General features: G+C 49.8%; 2 protein-coding genes across 2 annotated transcripts; one reads left to right on the top strand and one right to left on the bottom strand.

Moving 5' to 3' along the window:
• The first annotated feature begins 5,038 nt into the window (after positions 1–5,038).
• LOC134089464 (nucleus accumbens-associated protein 2) lies at positions 5,039–9,677 on the top strand. The gene is made up of 6 exons (XM_062543902.1): positions 5,039–5,177; positions 5,633–6,563; positions 7,450–7,626; positions 8,161–8,266; positions 8,520–8,617; positions 9,099–9,677. The coding sequence occupies exons 2-6, from the start codon at positions 5,723–5,725 to the stop codon at positions 9,650–9,652; spliced, it is 1,776 nt and encodes a 591-aa protein (XP_062399886.1). The 5' UTR covers positions 5,039–5,177; positions 5,633–5,722; the 3' UTR covers positions 9,653–9,677.
• Positions 9,678–11,763: 2,086 nt separating this feature from the next.
• Positions 11,764–18,044, bottom strand: LOC134089361 (xenotropic and polytropic retrovirus receptor 1 homolog). The gene is made up of 7 exons (XM_062543802.1): positions 18,036–18,044; positions 17,369–17,555; positions 16,221–16,236; positions 15,857–15,950; positions 15,422–15,558; positions 13,503–13,772; positions 11,764–11,902 (listed from the first exon to the last, which is right to left on the bottom strand). The coding sequence occupies exons 1-7, from the start codon at positions 18,042–18,044 to the stop codon at positions 11,764–11,766; spliced, it is 852 nt and encodes a 283-aa protein (XP_062399786.1).
• Positions 18,045–19,514: the final 1,470 nt, after the last annotated feature.

Consider the following 19,514-nt stretch of genomic DNA (forward strand, 5'->3'; position numbering starts at 1 on the left):
GTGTGTGTGTGTGTCCACTCTTGGTCCTCTACGCACCTGAAGAGTGTGTGTGCACTTTGACTCCTCTACGCACCTGAAGAGTGTGTGTGTGCACTCTGACTCCTCTACGCACCTGAAGAGTGTGTGTGTGTGTGTCCACTCTGACTCCTCTACGCACCTGAAGAGTGTGTGTGTGTGTGTCCTCTCTGACTACTCTACGCACCTGAAGAGTGTGTGTGTGTGTGTGCACTCTGACTCCTCTACGCACCTGAAGAGTGTGTGTGTGTGTCCACTCTGACTCCTCTACGCACCTGAAGAGTGTGTGTGTCCACTCTTGGTCCTCTACGCACCTGAAGAGTGTATGTGCACTTTGACTCCTCTACGCACCTGAAGAGTGTGTGTGTGTGTGTCCACTTTGACTCCTCTACGCACCTGAAGAGTGTGTGTGTGTGAGTGTGTGTGTGTCCACTCTGACTCCTCTACACACCTGAAGGGTGTGTGTGTGTGTCCAATCTGACTCCTCTACGCACCTGAAGAGTGTGTGTGTGTCCACTGCTGGTGCCCAATAAGAAGACGTTCTGACCGCAGGGGAGGAGTTCACCTTGGCCCTGCTCCGATGTCTTTGTCCCATGTAAAGATAAGACAACTGAGTTAAATATGAAGAGTTTTGCTGGGACAGCAGGCAGTGTGTGCTTCAGTGTGATGCTGTGTGTTTGTATGTGTGTGTGTGTGTGTGTGTGTGTGTGTGTCTGCTGCAAATGATGGGATGCTTTGTGTGTATGTGTGTGCACTCATGGCTGAAAACCTCCTTGCACCTTGTAAATAATAGATATGAGAAGTTTCTAACTCACCCTATGAGGTGTGTGTGTGTGTGTGTGTGTGTGTGTGTGTGTGTGTGTGTGTGTGTGTGAGTGTTGGTGAGGCCCTACTGCCCTGCTTTACTTCTGTTTTGGTCACATGACCAGATGATTGACAGCAGAGGGTCATGAGAACAGAGAAGGCAGAACTCTTAATCACAACAATCTACTCCATGTTGTCTTCTCTCTTTAAACACTACAATCTACTCCTCCATGTTGTCTTCTCTCTTTAAACACTACAATCTACTCCTCCATGTTGTCCTCTCACTTTAAACACTACAATCTACTCCACCATGTTGTCCTCTTTAAACACTACACTCTACTCCACCATGTTGTCTTCTCTCTTTAAACACTACAATCTACTCCACCATGTTGTCTTCTCACTTTAAACACTACAATCTACTCCTGAATGTTGTCCTCTCACTTTAATCACTACAATCTACTCCACCATGTTGTCCTCTTTAAACACTACACTCTACTCCACCATGTTGTCCTCTTTAAACACTACACTCTACTCCACCATGTTGTCTTCTCTCTTTAAACACTACAATCTACTCCACCATGTTGTCTTCTCACTTTAAACACTACAATCTACTCCTGAATGTTGTCCTCTCACTTTAATCACTACAATCTACACCACCATGTTGTCCTCTTTAAACACTACACTCTACTCCACCATGTTGTCCTCTTTAAACACTACACTCTACTCCACCATGTTGTCTTCTCACTTTAAACACTGCAATAATCTACTCCAGCTCTACTAGAATCTCACAATCCTCTGTATGTGCCTTCATCACAAGAGAGCTCTTTAGCAGGCTGATCAGCTGTACACATTGTTTCCAGGATCCCCCCCACACACACACACACACACACACACAGTCACCCGCAGCTGGCTATTCCAGGACGGAGTCTGTAGCAGAGACGGCAATGAAGACAGAGGTGTGTGTGTGTGTGTGTGTGTGTGTGTGTGGTGTGTATGTGTGTGTGCTTTACCTCCGTTTAGCTCTTGCCTGTATCTGCTGACTCATGCGGCAGCTGGCCATCTCGCTGTTAAAACAGCAGCCAGTGCATGCCACAGCAACACACACACACACACACACACACACACACTTTCTTCTTGTTTCATTTGTGATGTCGGTACTCTCTGACTCACCCATGTTCGTCAGCCCCCCTCCTCCGCCTGATGTCTGTCCCACACACACACACACACACACACACACACACACACACACACACACACACACACACACACGTTTGAGCAGTGGTAAATCCTGGGCTGGGACGACTGACAGAATCATCTGAGATATTACACAGCAGCGGGAAGAGAACGGGCAAATTCATATGAGTGTTTCAGGGAACCCAATCAGTGTGATCAGCTCTCTGGGGGCTGGAGAGGATCAAGTGATCATGCTCTATAGTGCGCTATGCTACCCGTAGTCCCATGAAGAGATTGCGCTCTATAGTGCTCTATGCTGTGCTCTATGCTGTGCTCTATAGTGCTCTATGCTGCCCGTAGTCCCATGAAGAGATCGCGCTCTATGCTGTGCTCTAATAGTGCGCTATGCTGCGCTCTATAGTGCTCTATGCTGTGCTCTATAGTGCTCTATAGTGCTCTATGCTGCGCTCTATAGTGCTCTATAGTGCTCTATGCTGTGCTCTATAGTGATCTATGCTGTGCTCTATGCTGTGCTCTATGCTGTGCTCTATGCTGTGCTCTATAGTGATCTATGCTGTGCTCTATGCTGTGCTCTATGCTGTGCTCTATAGTGCTCTATGCTGTGCTCTATGCTGTGCTCTATGCTGTGCTCTATAGTGCTCTATGCTGTGCTCTATAGTGCTCTATGCTGTGCTCTATAGTGCTCTATAGTGCTCTATAGTGCTCTATAGTGCTCTATGCTGTGCTCTATGCTGTGCTCTATGCTGCGCTCTATAGTGCTCTATGCTGTGCTCTATGCTGCGCTCTATAGTGCTCTATGCTGTGCTCTATAGTGCTCTATGCTGTGCTCTATAGTGCTCTATGCTGTGCTCTATGCTGTGCTCTATGCTGCGCTCTATAGTGCTCTATAGTGCTCTATGCTGTGCTCTATAGTGCTCTATAGTGCTCTATGCTGTGCTCTATGCTGTGCTCTATAGTGCTCTATGCTGTGCTCTATAGTGCTCTATAGTGCTCTATGCTGCGCTCTATAGTGCTCTATGCTGTGCTCTATAGTGCTCTATGCTGTGCTCTATAGTGCTCTATAGTGCTCTATGCTGTGCTCTATAGTGCTCTATGCTGTGCTCTATAGTGCTCTATAGTGCTCTATGCTGCGCTCTATAGTGCTCTATGCTGTGCTCTATAGTGCTCTATGCTGTGCTCTATAGTGCTCTATGCTGTGCTCTATAGTGCTCTATAGTGCTCTATGCTGTGCTCTATAGTGCTCTATGCTGTGCTCTATGCTGTGCTCTATGCTGTGCTCTATGCTGTGCTCTATAGTGCTCTATGCTGTGCTCTATAGTGCTCTATGCTGTGCTCTATGCTGTGCTCTATGCTGTGCTCTATGCTGTGCTCTATAGTGCTCTATGCTGCCTGTAGTCCCATGAAGAGATCAGCACAGCAAACCATCATGACAAACTTCAGCACTTCAGAGGAGGATAGCAGTGATTCGACATGTCAGTGGTCTATAAAGCTATTAAGCTATATAGAACACATCCTAGAAATTCTACATTCACATTTGAAGGAGTCTGTCATGTGAGCTGATCTGCTTACCTGAAGTGATCGTGATATTCTCTGAGTAGGTGAAGTTCATGAGTTAGTCTTCTGAATTGGTGATGTGTCATCAGAAAATGGAATTCTGTTGGAATTCAGTTGAGATTTTGTACTAGTTGCCTACAGTAGCTCATGTTTATCATATGTAAGGTATGTAAAGCTATTGTGCTAGTTATCTAGCTTATGTTTATCAAACGTACTGTAAGCTATTGTAGTAGTATCTATCTGTTTATAAGCTATTGTACTAGTTATACTAGTACCAGTGTTCTGTGTTTGTCATAAGTATCAATGACGAGTGAACATGTGGACACTGTTGTGGGCATCTGAGTGAGGGGAGTAATGACACGTTGGGTGGGTTGTCCCAGTTTGGTGACTGAGTTAGTTAGTTAGTTAGTGAGTTAGTTAGTTATTGAGTTAGTTAGTTAGTGAGTTAGTTAGTGAGTTAGTGAGTTGTGTGAGTTGTGTGAGTGAGCAGTGGGCTGGCGTGGTGCTGAAGTTGCTCTCTCCTTGCTGAGGGGCTTCTCAGTCTGGCTCTGTGTGTCTGTGTCTCCAGAGCGCGCGCGCAAGCACACTCACTCAGTATGCAGCCTCTGTTGTGTAGCGAGCATGCCAGTCTGTGACAGGGACTGCATTGCAGCGTTGCTGTTCTGGCACAGACGCTCTGTCTGCCCTCAATGTAAATACTCTTACGTGAGTGGCATGGCAGGCATCTGAGCGCGCCCAGAGAACGGGAGAGAAAGACAGAGAGAGAGAGAGAAAGACAGAGAGAGGGAGAGAAAGACAGAGAGAGGGAGAGTGTGAAAGAGAGAGAGGGTGAGAGAAAGAGAGAAAGACAGAGAGAGAGAGAGAGAGAGAGAGGGAGGGAGAGAGAGACGGCTGGTGCGTTAGCACACAGACGCGTTTTTCCTGGACGAGCTGACTGTGTGTGTGGGGGGGGGGGGGAGGGGGGGGCATTGTTCCTCATCTGCGTGATGGCTGAGAGACGACGATCTCTCTGTCTTTGTCTCTCCCTCTTTTCTCTCTCTGCGTCTCCCTCCCTCCCTCCCTCCGTCTCCTCTGTCTCCATGGTACATGCACACATTTAGTCTCTGCAGGAGCACTTATCCGCATCATCTCTCTCTCTCTCTCCCTCTCTCTCTCTCTCTCTCTCTCCCTCCCTCTCTCTCTCTCTCGCTCTCTCGTGTCCTTAGATGACTTTCCCTCAGTCTCACACCCTCCCCTCCCCCTGCTCTATGTCTGTGCCTATAGCCTCTCTCCCTCCCTGTTACATACTGTAGATGTTGCATCGATTGCACACACACACACACACACACACACACACACACAGAGAGAGAGAGAGAGAGAGCGAGAGAGACACGCAGGCAAACGCACGCACGCACACACACAGACACAGACGCACACACACACACACACACACACACTCTCACACACTCACACTCAGAGCGGCGGGCTGCTTGGCTCTCCCAGGCTGAGTCTGCAGCGTTGCGATGGAGCGGTGAGATGCCGGCTCGGCCACCTCTGCAGATCCGTCGAGGCGAGGAGTTCTGCGTCCGCCAGCACCGCCAGCAGCGTCCAGGACACCGCCCACGATAAAGGTCAGACCCGGCGCTAGCTCCGGACGCCGCGCTCTTGTGCCGACGCTCTGTCCAGGTACTTAGCATCCGAGCAGGAGAGTCTCCTCTCAAGCCTAGTGCAGCGCTGACTAGCTGTACCAGCGGAAGACAGGGAGAGAGAGAGGGGGAGAGAGTGAGGGAGAGAGAGAGAGAGGGAGCGAGAGCGAGAGCGAAAGAGGGAGAGAGAGAGAGAAAAGGAGAGAAAGAGAGAGAGCCTGACAGAAAGAGAGGGAAAGTGAGAGCTCTTTTCTCTCGTCCGATTCCAGATATAGCATGAATATTTCAACCTTGTGTCTGGCTCCAGGAGTCTGTTAAAGACACACTGCTCTGAACTTGTTCTGATGTCTTCTCTCCTCTTCTCTCCTCCTCTCTTGTGCTCCCCCTCTTCCTGTCCTCCGTCCTGGCGGCCGTGTGTTGTTGTTCCTGCCGCGTCTCAGATGCCCGCTGCTCAACAGGTTGTGATCGTGGGCTGAGCGTGCGGAGAGTTTTGCCGAGGAGAGTCCCGAGGAGAGCCCCACTTGACCACCATGTCTCACCTCCTGCACATGGAGATCCCCAACTTCGGCAGCGCCGTGCTGGACAGCCTGAACGAGCAGCGTCTCCTGGGCCAGCACTGTGACGTGGCCATCATGGTGAACGGTCAGGCCTTCAAGGCCCACCGCGCCGTGCTGGCCGCTAGTAGCCTCTACTTCCGCGACCTGTTCAGCGGCAGCGGGCAGGCGCTCTTCGAGCTGCCATCGTCCGTCACGGCGTCCTGCTTCCAGCAGATCCTGTCCTTCTGCTACACGGGCAAGATGACCGTGTCGGCCAGCGACCAGCTGATGGTCATGTACACGGCCGGCTACCTGCAGATCCAGAACATCGTGGAGCGCGGCATGGACCTGATGTTCAAGGCCAACGCGCCGCCCTACTGCGACTCCCAGACGCCCGCCGGAGACGACTCCGCAGGGCACAGCCCGCCTCCGCTGCCCGACCACCAGCACCCGCCGCCCGTGCCCGCCTGCCACATCAAGCAGGAGAAGGTGGAGACGCCGCTGTGCTCGCAGAGCGAGGAGGCCCGGCCGGGGGGGGGGGACGGAGGCGGGGGTGGCGAGGGCAGGGGGGGGGCGGGGGGCAATGGCTCCAGGGGCATGATGCCCCGGGGCAGTGCCCTCTTCTACAGCGGCGTGGGCGCCAACGGAGGGCTCTTGGGCGTGTACCCGTACGACCTGGTGGCCGGCGAGAACACGAGCCCCGGCGCGTCCAGCCTGCCCGCCACCGACAGCCCCACGTCACACCAGAACGAGGACGAGGACCCGGAGGAGGACGCCTACGACGCGCTGCCCGGCGCCAAGAAGCTCTACGGCTACTCCATCAACCCCTACGCCAGTACGTTAATCTATAGATCCTATAGTATCATGTGTGCGTACTGTATCATGTCTACGGCTACTCCATCAACCCCTACGCCAGTACGTTAATCTATAGATCCTATACTTTATCATGTGTACGGCTACTCCATCAACCCCTACGCCAGTACGTTAATCTATAGATCCTATACTTTATCATGTCTACGGCTACTCCATCAACCCCTACGCCAGTACGTTAATCTATAGATCCTATACTGTATCATGTGTACGGCTACTCCATCAACCCCTACGCCAGTACGTTAATCTATAGATCCTATACTTTATCATGTGTACGGCTACTCCATCAACCCCTACGCCAGTACGTGTGCTTTATGTTCATCTATAGATCCTATAGGTCTCACGTGTGCTCCATCAACCCCTACACCAGTACGTGTGCTTTATGTTAATCTATAGATCCATATGCGTACTGTATCATGTCTACGGCTACTCCATCAACCCCTACGCCAGTACGTGTCTCAGTGTGCTGAGGCTTTATGTTGCTCTAGAGATCCATAGTGCGTATTGTATCATGTGTACGTGTTGCTCTATAGATTATAGCTGCATGTACTGTATCATACGCCAGCTGTGCCCTCACGCTCTTGTGTCCACCTGAAATGACGTGTCTTGCCACTCTCTCTACTGTCATGTCTGCCATCCTTGTGTGACCCCCCCACTTCAAATGTCCTCTCTCTCTCCCCTCACATTCCCATCCCTCCATCCATCCATCCATCCCTCCATCCATCCATCCATCCCTCCATCCATCCATCCATCCCTCCATCCATCCATCCATCCCTCCATCCATCCCTCCATCCATCCATCCATCCCTCCATCCCTCCATCCCTCCGTCCATCCCTCCATCCGTGTTCCAGTGCAGGACAAGATGGAGCTGTCGTCCATCCCGGTGTCCCTGGAGAGCCGCTACTGTGTGCTGCTGGGTGGTGACCGCGAGGCGCTGCCCGCCAGTCTGATCAGCCAGATCGGCTACCGCTGCCACCCTGCCCTCTACACCGAGGGCGACCCGGGCGAGAGACTGGAGCTCATCGCAGGTAAGCAGATCGGCTACCGCTGCCACCCTGCCCTCTACACCGAGGGCGACCCGGGCAAGAGACTGGCGCTCATCACAGGTAAGCAGATCTATCAGTGCCTCAGACTGGACACCATGGCTAGGCTACAGTCACAGATAGCTTCCCTCAGACCGGACACCATGGCTAGGCTACAGTCACAGATAGCTTCCCTCAGACCGGACACCAGGCTAGGCTACAGTCACAGATAGCTTCCCTTAGACTTGACACCATGGCTAGGCTACAGTCACAGATAGCTTCCCTCACAGCAGTAGAATAGTCCACTGGAGCTGTGAGATGCAGAGAGCAGCTCAGTAGCAGGGCAGCTAGGCTATCTGATTCTGTCTCAATGATGAATGCAGTCAGAACAGGCTGCTGTGCTGGTTCAGCTTAGCAGAGGAGGGCTGGGCTTGACAGTGCTCTGAGTAGCTCCGTGAGGAAAAAAAAAAAAAAAAAAGAGATTTGTGTGACGGTTAAATGGCGTCTGCGTCTCCGTGTCTGTCTGTGTCTCCGCCTCAGGCTCCGGTGTGTTTATGACGCGAGGACAGCTGATGAACTGTCACCTGTGCGCGGGAATCAAACACAAAGTGCTGCTGCGGCGCCTCCTCGCTGCCTTCTTCGACAGGTCGGTAAAACCACGAGCTCTCTTTCATTAAGAACGGCTCACAGTTCTCTTCCTTTTCCTTTTCATCCACTGCTGTTTGGTCATGGAGAGCCACGTAGCACTGTAACTGTGCCAATGCTGCACGTTTGACAACGTATCCTGACATAGACAGAAACAAACATCTCGCGTTTCTCTGAAGCTGTTTTGATACCGCATGTGAACACTAAATATTGTATGCGCCCTCCAGTGGCTGACTGAGGTACTGTAATTGCAGGAATACACTAGCAGACAGCTGCGGAACTGGGATCCGCTCGTCGAACTGTGACCCAAGTAGGAAGCCCTTGGACAGCCGCATTCTGAACACTGTTAAGCGTGAGTATCTGGGCGATGTTCCTGAGCTAACTGATAAACTAGCATGAGTTCAGGTGTCAAATATTGTGTCATTTCTTTAAGTTGTAGCTGATAGCTCAAGAAATAAAAAATGCAGAGAGTTCAGATGCAACCCCCTCTAAATTCATCTTACCACTTTTCTTTTAAACGAGCATTTTTATCAGGCTCCTATAGGTTTTTGCCTACAAATTGATATTTCAGACCAGGAAGAGGCTGGAATTTAGCAGCTTTTGAAGTGAAATGATTTGATTACTGACTGTATAGTATTGTGGATAGCATTCATTTGGTGGCGTTGCCTTTTGCATCTGAACTCCCCGTAGCCTATCAGTATACTTCAGTGGTCAGGTCAAAAGCAAACAGTCTAGTGCCTTATTTTGGCTCATTTCAGATGACAGTCAAGTATTGTGTTTCACTCCAAACTATTCTTCCCCTTTGCTCTCTGTGCTCCTCTTTTGCTCTTCAGTGTACTGTCAGAACTTCGCTCCCAACTTCAAGGAGAGCGAGATGAACGTGATCGCGGCGGACATGTGCACTAACGCGCGGCGCGTGCGCAAGCGCTGGCTGCCCAAGATCAAGTCCATGCTGCCCGAGGCCATGGAGGCGTACCGCAGCGCCGTGGTGGTGGGGGGGGCGGCCGACACCAACCAGGCCCCCGCCGCGAGCACCACCTTCCCCTTCGAGGCCGAGTTTAAGCACCTGACCACGGCCAGCCTGCAGGTGGAGCCGCACCTGTACGGAGACGCGCGCGACCCGCTCAGAACTCTCGGCCACTTCCCCGCGGGTCAGCAGGACGCCAAGGCTGCGGCGGCGGCCGGCGAGCAGGACGGCGGCGAGGCGGTGAAAGGCCGAGAGGACTCGGACGAGGCCAGGAGCCGCCCGGAGCCTGCCGAGAGGGGCGTGCTCAACATTCACCACGGCAACAAGAAGGCCGACGCCCCCAGCTCCTCCTCCCCTCCAGCAAAGGCACACAGCGGCGACCAGCAGCCCGCGGAGAAGGCCCTCCCCGAGGAACAGTGAACTGTGCCCCCCCCCCTTCCTTAACCCCGACCTTTGACCTCTGACCTCCTTCATGAACCCCCCCCCCCCCCCCCCCCCACTGCTCTTCAGCCGCGCCGCTAATGTCAGAGAAACGTGTGCAGAGCCGCGCAATCAACACTGCAGGACATTCAGAAGCTCCAGATCAACACTGCAGGACATTCAGAAGCTCCAGATCAACACTGCAGGACATTCAGAAGCTCCAGATCAACACTGCAGGACATTCAGAAGCTCCAGTACGTCCCTGACCAGATCAACACTGTAAAGTAACCGCAGTTAACATACAATGGCATAGAGCTGCTGTACCACTCCAATATGCTGTCATTTAGCATCACAACACACACACACACAGGAAGACATGCTCACTCACTCACACACACACACAGGAAGACATGCTCACTCACACACACTCTCTCTCTCTTTCTCTCTCTCTCACACACACAGACTCTCTTTCTCTCTCCCACACACACACTCTTTCTTTCTCTCTCTCCCACACACTCACAAACTCTCTCTTTCTCTCTCTCTCACACACACTCACAAACTCTCTCTCTATCACATACACACAAACTCTCTTTCTCTCTCTCTCTCACACACACACACACACACACTCTCCCCCTCTCCTTCTCCCTCCTTCTCTCACAGACACACACACACACACACACACTCCCTGACTGCTTGCGCAGGTGGTGCAGATGCATGTGAAGCTCTTGCAGTCCTACTCGGAAAAGCGCTCTCAGAACCTATTTAGTCAACCAATGGAACCTGGACTACTTGCATGGAAAACTGCTTTAAACTGACAAGGGACATATAATTTTGCTACACAAAGATGTGTTCTTAAAACATAAACCGCCAGCTGTTAGTGGATGGGTTTGGGAAGCTGCTGACGACTATCAGGAGGAGTGAGTGAGAGGGGGGCGGGGTTACAGAGCTGCTCCAGCTGCAGTCTTTTCGCTTTCGGTGTGCTTTTCTACAGACGGGCCTCGTGTCAATCTACTCAGTATTCATGTATCCCGGGAGCAGCGTGACCACGGAGGGCATCACAGCAGACTAGTTTCAGAACGCTCACCAACCAGGAGGTCCAGACCGCTGAATTGGGCCGGGTCGGCCTCAGACCCAGCTCATAGAGGGGCTGGACTGGTGACAGAACCGCCTCTGTGGAGGGCCGATAGATTCCAGGTCCACTCCACATCAGAGCCACATCAGGTTGCCAGGTTGGTGTTGTAGAACATCAGGTGGGGTTCTGGGTCAGCTCTAGAACTCTAGAACAGCTCTAGAACTCTAGAACAGATCAGGGGCCAGGCCTGGAGTGGGGGCTGGAGTCGTACGGTACGGTAGTCCCCTGGGGATGGACTGTGTTGTGCAGGGGGGCTGTAGGGGTTTTATATGGTCACTGCAACTGCAGTGGTGTGGGCTGTTGTGTGGGGTGATCACTGTATAACTGCAGTGGTGTAGAGGTGTGGTGTGGGGTGGGGTGTAGGGGTGTGGGGTGGGGTGTAGGGGTGTGTTGTGTCGGATGATCACTGTATAACTGCAGTGGTGTGTTGTGTCGGATGATCACTGCAGTGGTGTAGAGGTGTGGTGTGGGGTGTGTTGTGTCGGATGATCACTGTCAGTCCCCCTGCTGTGTGGAATAAAGTCTCAGTTTCTGTTTCCATCTCAGCCTCAGTGTCTGTGTTCTCTGCCTGCTTATGCCACCGGTGACAAAGATATTCTAACACACCCCACACATATCCCCCTGGTTATGCTACCGCTAACAAAGATATTCTAACACACCTCACACATATCCCTGGTTATGCTACCGCTAACAAAGATATTCTAACACACCACCTCACACATATCCCCTGGTTATGCTACCGCTAACAAAGATATTCTAACACACCACCTCATATCCCTGGTTATGCCATCACTAACAAAGATATCCAACACACCTCACACATCCTTGGTTATGGCACTGGTAACAAAAATATTCCAACACACCTCACAGAAGAGCTAACAGTCACAGTACGGCAAACACCAAGTTATATTTCACAGCAGATTTACACAGAATCAAAACAGTGTTCATTCCAATCTTGTAGTTCTTCAGCGGTCAACAGTCACAGCATAGCACATTTCATGTCACGGTTCTGACGGTCATTTTCAACTCTTGGCGTGTCCAACATCTTCTTCTCTATCCATGTTGGTTCACTGTCCTCTCGCGATCTCTCCTCCGCTGATACAGCTGCGCCGGTAACTCTGTAGGGCCGAACAACAAAAGCACAGTTACAGCGCAGTTACAGAATAGAATGACAAACCAGTGACAACAACAGACAACAACCACTCTGCTACATGTGAAGCTCAGGCTAAATGACATCTGTTCAGGCTAAATTACATGTGGAGTTCAGGCTAAATGACATCTGTTCAGGCTAAATGACATCTGTTCAGGCTAAATTACATGTGGAGTTCAGGCTACATTACATGAGGAGTTCAGGCTAAATTACATGAGGAGTTCAGGCTACATTACATCTGTTCAGGCTACATTACATGAGGAGTTCAGGCTACATTACATGGGGAGTTCAGGCTAAACTGCATGAGGAGTTCAGGCTAAATGACGTGGGGAGTTCAGGCTAAATGACGTGGGGAGTTCAGGCTAAATGACGTGGGGAGTTCAGGCTAAATGACGTGGGGAGTTCAGGCTAAATGACGTGAGGAGTTCAGGCTACATTACATGAGGAGTTCAGGCTACATTACATGGGGAGTTCAGGCTAAATGACGTGAGGAGTTCAGGCTAAATGACGTGGGGAGTTCAGGCTAAATGACGTGGGGAGTTCAGGCTAAATGACGTGGGGAGTTCAGGCTAAATGACGTGGGGAGTTCAAGCTAAATTACATGGGGAGTTCAGGCTAAACTGCATGTGGGGTTCAGGCTAAATGACGTGGGGATTTGAGACTCAGGGGCTCCGTAAAGAATCTTGAGACTTATTGTTCATTTACATTCTTTTTGACACTGTATAAGAAAAGCAAAAGAGTGTTTCTCCGCTGGTAGTGAGTAGAAACGTAACAACAGAAAGTTGTATGTAACTTCAGCATACAACTCTGCAGGGAGAATGTGGTTCAGGCTGAATGTCTCTGCAAAGCGTGCTGTTGTTGGAACTAAGGGGGGGAAACGAAGCCGAACAAAACAATAGAATGATAACAACAGTGTCAACAACAAAAATGTTAGGCCACACTTTACTTAGATAGTACCCTTTAGACTATCTGCAGATACAGATGCAGATAGCTTATCAACAAGCTATCTGTTGACACTGTTATCCACATTGTATGGTTAAGATATTCCGTAATTGTTCAGCAGCAATGTTCCATACTGAGCTGGAATGTCAACAGATGGCCAGTAAGCTCTCTGTGGGCAAACTATCCAACTGCATCACACTGTAGCACCTGCAGTGATACAAACCATAGCTGACTCCAAGCTAGACCACCACAGGCAGCTGGACACACACACACACACACACAGAGACACTCACACACACACACACACACACGCACACACACTGGGTTGGTGCATTCTACACACAGCACAGGTAAGTGAGTTGTAAAGCATTATAATGTACAGTATGTGATCTTGTAGATTCAGATTCAGCTCCAAACAGGTGAGTTGATTCAGCTCCAAACAGGTGAGTTGGTGTGCGCACGGTCTCAGAGTTCTGGGGCTTTACCTGCTCCAACAGGTGAGTAGGAGGTGTGTGCAGGACTGGGGCTTTACCTGCCCCAACAGGTGTGTAGGAGGTGTGTGCAGGACTGGGGCTTTACCTGCCCCAACAGGTGTGTAGGAGGTGTGTGCAGGACTGGGGCTTTACCTGCCCCAACAGGTGAGTAGGAGGTGTGTGCAGGACTGGGGCTGACTCTGACACCCCGGGCCCGTCTCCTCCTGGTTCTCCTGGTTCTCCTGGTGCTGGTTCTGATGACCCGGGCCCGTCTCCTGGTTCTGGTTCTGCGTCCACTCCCGCAGGACGTGCTCGGGCAGACACGCACAGGATTGTGGGAAGTGGACGTCTCTGACGGCGCGCATCAGCTCACAGTTCCTCAGCTGCTCGCTCTCCAGACGGAACATGTTCCACACACACCGCCTGGACCCAGGAACAGATAACACACACACACACACACACACACACACAAACACACGCACGCACACACACACACATGTGCGCACGCACGCACGCACGCACGCACGCACGCACGCACGCACGCACGCACGCACGCACACACACATACACACATACACGCACGCAGACATGCAGACAGACAGACACACACGCACACACACGCACGCACACACACACACACACACACATCCGAAGGGGCAAATATATCCCACATATACACGCACCATCAGAGGAGTGGGTCTAAAGAAACAGATTTATTCCATACAGACACATCTGAAGTGACAAATGCATCACACACACACACACACACACACACACACACACACACACACACACACACACCATCGTAACAGACTGAAGTATTCCACACCCGCATACACACATACAGCATCGTAACAGACTGAAGTATTCCACACACGCACTCTGTCTGGAGGATCAAATATATTTTCTGCACACAGTCTGGAGGGAAAGTACAATAGCTCATTCTCTTGCCATACCTCACACCGTCTGAATGGACAACTACGGCAGCATAAGCGCCTGCCCACAATGCACACGCTGTAATAATTGATGCTATAGTCCTTACCATATCTAAGGTCCTTACCACCATTACTACAACTGCAGCCATTACTGCTGCTAGTGCCCATACATCTAGTTCTATTCATTACTAGCAATGTCCGGTATCTGATTATGTGTGATATCAGAGCAGTCTCCGCTATATATAATAATATGTTATCAGAGCAGTCTCCACTATATAATATATATGTTATCAGAGCAGTCTCCACTATATATCATATGTTATCAGTCTCCGCTATATATAATATATATGTTATCAGAAGAGTCTCCACTATATATAATATATATGTGATCAGAGGATTCTCCACTATATATAATATACTGTATGTTATCAGAAGAGTCTCCACTATATATAATATATATATGTGATCAGAGGATTCTCCACTATATATAATATACTGTATGTTTAAGAAGAGTCTCCACTATATATAACATATGTTATCAGTCTTCACTATATATAATCAGATGCCAGATAGTGCTGCTGGGATCAGAAATATGACGTGACCTTGGAACATCTTGTGGGTTTGTAAGATGATTTGGGTTTAGAAGATGGTGTGTGTGTGTGTGTAAAGGTGTGTGTGTGCTATGTTATGTATGTGTGTGTGTGTGTGTGTGTGTGTGCTATATGATGTGTGTGTATAAAGGTGTGTGTTTGTGTGTGTGTGTGTGTGTCTATAAAGGTGTGTGTGTGAGTGTGTGTGTGTGTGTGTGTCTATAAAGGTGTGTGTGTGTGTTATATGGTGTGTGTGTGAGTGTGTGTGTGTGTGTGTGTGTGTGTGTGTGTGTGTGTGTGTGTGTGTGTGTGTGTGTGTGTGTGTGTGTTATATGGTGTGTGTGCGTGTGCTATATGGTGTGTGTGTGTGTGTGTGTTATATGGTGTGTGTGTGTGTGTGTGTGTGTGTGTGTGTGTGTGTGTGTGTGTGTAGGTACCTGAGCACCTCCAGAGGGGTGTGTGTGTGTGTGTGTGTGTACCTGAGCACCTCCAGAGGGGTGTGTGTGTGTGTGTGTGTGTGTGTGTGTGTGTGTGTGTGTGTAGGTACCTGAGCACTTCCAGAGGGGTGAGTACACTGCTGACGGCGGCTGCAGCTGCAGAGTCTCTCATCTGGGCCAGCAGGATGTTGACCGCCCAACACACACGCAGCAGCACGTCCAGCAGCATAGCGCCATAGTACAGCGCCTGGCCAACACACACACACACACACACACACACACACACACACACACACACACACACACACACACACACACACACACAGCATGAGAGAGACAGTGTGTGTGTGTATGTGTGTGTGCAGGATGTTGACCGCCCAACACACACGCAGCACCACGTCCAGCAGCATAGCGCCATAGTACAGCGCCACGTCCACTCACACACAAACACACACACCTTAACATGAGAGACACAGAGAGACAGCATGTGTGTGTGTGTGTGTGTGTGTGTGTGTGTGTGTGTGTGTGTGAGTGTGTGTGTGCACCTCGTGCGTGTAGAGCAGCTCTCTCCTCAGGAGTCCGTGGCCCTGCAGTAGGGTCCAGTCCATGCGCAGGTCCCAGCTCACACACACCAGCACACTGAAGCAGGTGGACACAGCCCACAGGTACACACACACATTCACCTCCCACACCCAGCCTGGTTGTGCTGCAGTACACACACACACACACACACACACACACACACACACACACACACACACACACACACACACACACACACACGCGCGCGCGCGCACACACACACACACACACACACACACACGCATACACTTAATATGCATGCAAATGAACTCATATGATCAATGCACACACACCCATCCTGTACGTGCACACACACTACAGTAGTACTGCAACACTATGATAACTGTAGGTAATAGTGTGATAGTGTGATAGTGTGATAACTATAATCCTGCAATAGTGTGATAACTATAATCCTGTAATAGTGTAATAGTGTGATAACTATAATCCTGTAATAGTGTAATAGTGTGATAACTATAATCCTGCAATAGTGTGATAACTATAATCCTGTAATAGTGTAATAGTGTGATAACTATAATCCTGCAATAGTGTGATAACTATAATCCTGCAATAGTGTGATAGTGTGATAACTATAATCCTGCAATAGTGTGATAACTATAATCCTGCAATAGTGTGATAACTATAATCCTGCAATAGTGTGATAACTATAATCCTGTAATCCTGTAATAGTGTGATAACTATAATCCTGCAATAGTGTGATAACTATAATCCTGCAATAGTGTAATAGTGTGATAACTATAATCCTGCAATAGTGTGATAGTGTGATAACTGTAATCCTGTAATAGTGTGATAGTGTGATAACTATAATCCTGCAATAGTGTAATAGTGTGATAACTATAATCCTGCAATAGTGTAATAGTGTGATAACTATAATCCTGTAATAGTGTGATAACTATAATCCTGTAATAGTGTAATAGTGTGATAACTATAATCCTGCAATAGTGTGATAACTATAATCCTGTAATAGTGTAATAGTGTGATAACTATAATCCTGCAATAGTGTAATAGTGTGATAACTATAATCCTGTAATAGTGTGATAGTGTGATGACTATAATCCTGCAATAGTGTAATAGTGTGATAACTATAATCCTGCAATAGTGTGATAACTATAATCCTGCAATAGTGTGATAGTGTAATAACTATAATCCTGCAATAGTGTAATAGTGTGATAACTATAATCCTGCAATAGTGTAATAGTGTGATAACTATAATCCTGCAATAGTGTGATAGTGTGATAACTATAATCCTGCAATAGTGTAATAGTGTAATAGTGTGATAACTATAATCCTGTAATAGTGTGATAACTATAATCCTGCAATAGTGTAATAGTGTGATAACTATAATCCTGCAATAGTGTGATAGTGTGATAACTATAATCCTGCAATAGTGTGATAACTATAATCCTGTAATAGTGTGATAACTATAATCCTGTAATGAGTGTAGAGGCTGCACTCACCTCTGGCTCTGTTGTAGAGTCCGGCGAACAGGACCATGAGGAAGACGGTGGCGTATTTGCCGGCGTTGAGGAGGTGGACGGCGTCCCTGCTGTCCCAGAACTGCCGCAGACACTGAGCGAGACGCAGCCAGGGGGGGAAGCACTGGATCAGACACGTCGCCGTCAGGGAGGACTGACCACAGCTGGCCTGCTCTGGACCACACAACAACAACAACAACAACAACAACAATAACACAAACACCAGCGCAGGACCCGACAGAGATGACTGACTACAACTCACCTGCTCTGGACCACAAACAACACTGAACTCAACAGCAAACACACATTAGAGTAACTGAACTCAGCTGCTCTGGACCACAAACAACACTGAACTCAACAACAAACACACATTAGGGTAACTGAACTCAACAACAAACACACATTAGAGTAACTGAACTCAACAACAAACACACATTAGAGTAACTGAACTCAGCAACACAAACACAAACACTATGACTGTATAACTGTACTGTTACTGTATAACTGTACTAACTGTGTATAACTGTACTAACTGTGCATAACTGCACTATGACTGTGTATAACTGCACTATGACTGTGTATAACTGCACTATGACTGTGTATAACTGTACTATGACTAGTTATAACTGTACTATGATTGACTGCTCACCAGGGGCATGATGGCCTGGTGTCAGCCCGCCCTCTCCAGCTCCCTGGTTGCTATAGGAACAGAGCAGATGCCACAGGTCCAGGAGCAGGGGGCTGAGACTGTTGAGCTGGTCAGCGAGCCAGCAGTCCGCAAACGCCACGGGCCACAGAGGAGCAGAGAACACCCGCAGCTGAGGAGAGGAGAGGGAGGAGAGCGGAGAGAGGTGGAGAGGAGGAGAGGAGAGGAGAGGAAGAGAGGTGAGGAGAGGAGAGGAAAGGAGGAGAGGAGGGGAAGAGAGGTGAGGAGAGGAGAGGAGAGGAAAGGAGGAGAGGAGGGGAAAGGAGGAGAGGAGAGGAGAGGAAAGGAGGAGAGGAGGGGAAGAGAGGTGGAGAGAGGAGAGAGGAGAAGAGGTGAGAAGAGGAAAGAGGAAAAGAGGTGAGGAGGGGAAGAGAGGTGGAGAGAGGAGAAGAGGTGAGGAGAGGAGAGGAGGAGAGGTGAAGAGAGGAGAGGAGAGGAGAAGAGGAAAGGAGGAGAGGAAAAGAGGTGAGGAGAGGACAGGAGAAGAGGTGAAGAGAGGAGAGGAGAGGAGAAGAGGAAAGGAGGAGAGGAGGGGAAGAGAGGTGGAGAGAGGAGAGAGGAAAAGAGGTGAGGAGGGGAAGAGAGGTGGAGAGAGGAGAAGAGGTGAGGAGAGGAGAGGAGGAGAGGAGAAGAGGTGAGGAGAGGACAGGAGAAGAGGTGAAGAGAGGAGAGGAGAAGAGGAAAGACGAGGAGAGGAGAGAGGAAGAGGGGTAAGGAGGAGAGGAGAGAGGAGGAGAGGACAAGAGGTGAGAGGAGAAGAGAGGAGGAGAGGAGAGGAGAAGAGAGGAGGAGAGGTGAGGAGAAGAGGAGAGGAGAGAGGAGAAGAGGAGACATCAGTTGGAACACATGAGAGTGCAGACAGCTGGAATAACTCGTCTCATTTGCAGGAATGACTCAAGCCCCGGGCCTCGTTAAACTCTGTCCACTCAGGGGCAGGGAATAGGCAAGAGTGTGTGTTGTCCACTCAGGGCAGTGCAAGAGGCTGCAGCACAAGAGTGTGTGTTGTCCACTCAGGGCAGTGCAATAGGCTGCAGCACAAGAGTGTGTGTTGTCCACTCAGGGCAGTAAAGAGTGTGTGTTGTCCACTCAGGGGCAGTAAAGAGTGTGTGTTGTCCACTCAGGGCAGTAAAGAGTGTGTGTTGTCCACTCAGGGGCAGTAAAGAGTGTGTGTTGTCCACTCAGGGGCAGTAAAGAGTGTGTGTTGGCCTCAGGCTCTTCTCCGTCCAGGCACACTCAGTGGACCACCAGCATCAGTGTCACTCATGCTTTTGATGAGTCGATTTAGATACACCAGCTAAGCGCTACGGCAGCGGTCAGTCAGGGAGGGACGGAACCCAGCAGGCCCAGGAGAACGCTGAGGAACCCAGCAGGCCCAGGAGAACGCTGAGGAACCCAGCAGGCCCAGGAGAACGCCCAGCAGCA

This window comes from Sardina pilchardus, chromosome 8 (genome assembly GCF_963854185.1).
Source record: "Sardina pilchardus chromosome 8, fSarPil1.1, whole genome shotgun sequence".
Classification (NCBI taxonomy): domain Eukaryota; kingdom Metazoa; phylum Chordata; class Actinopteri; order Clupeiformes; family Clupeidae; genus Sardina; species Sardina pilchardus.

Bases quoted from the DNA above. Each gene is read 5' to 3' on its own strand.
- LOC134089464 (XM_062543902.1), top strand. From the start codon at position 5,723: ATGTCTCACCTCCTGCACATGGAGATCCCCAACTTCGGCAGCGCCGTG. The intron at 7,627-8,160 runs GTAAGCAGATCG...TCTCCGCCTCAG, and splicing joins GAGACTGGAGCTCATCGCAG to GCTCCGGTGTGTTTATGACG. The intron at 8,618-9,098 runs GTGAGTATCTGG...TTTGCTCTTCAG, and splicing joins CATTCTGAACACTGTTAAGC to TGTACTGTCAGAACTTCGCT.
- LOC134089361 (XM_062543802.1), bottom strand. The intron at 15,559-15,856 runs GTGCACACACAC...TGTGTTGGCCAG, and splicing joins AGCTGCTCTACACGCACGAG to GCGCTGTACTATGGCGCTAT. The intron at 13,773-15,421 runs GTACCTACACAC...TCCTGGGTCCAG, and splicing joins ACCCCTCTGGAAGTGCTCAG to GCGGTGTGTGTGGAACATGT.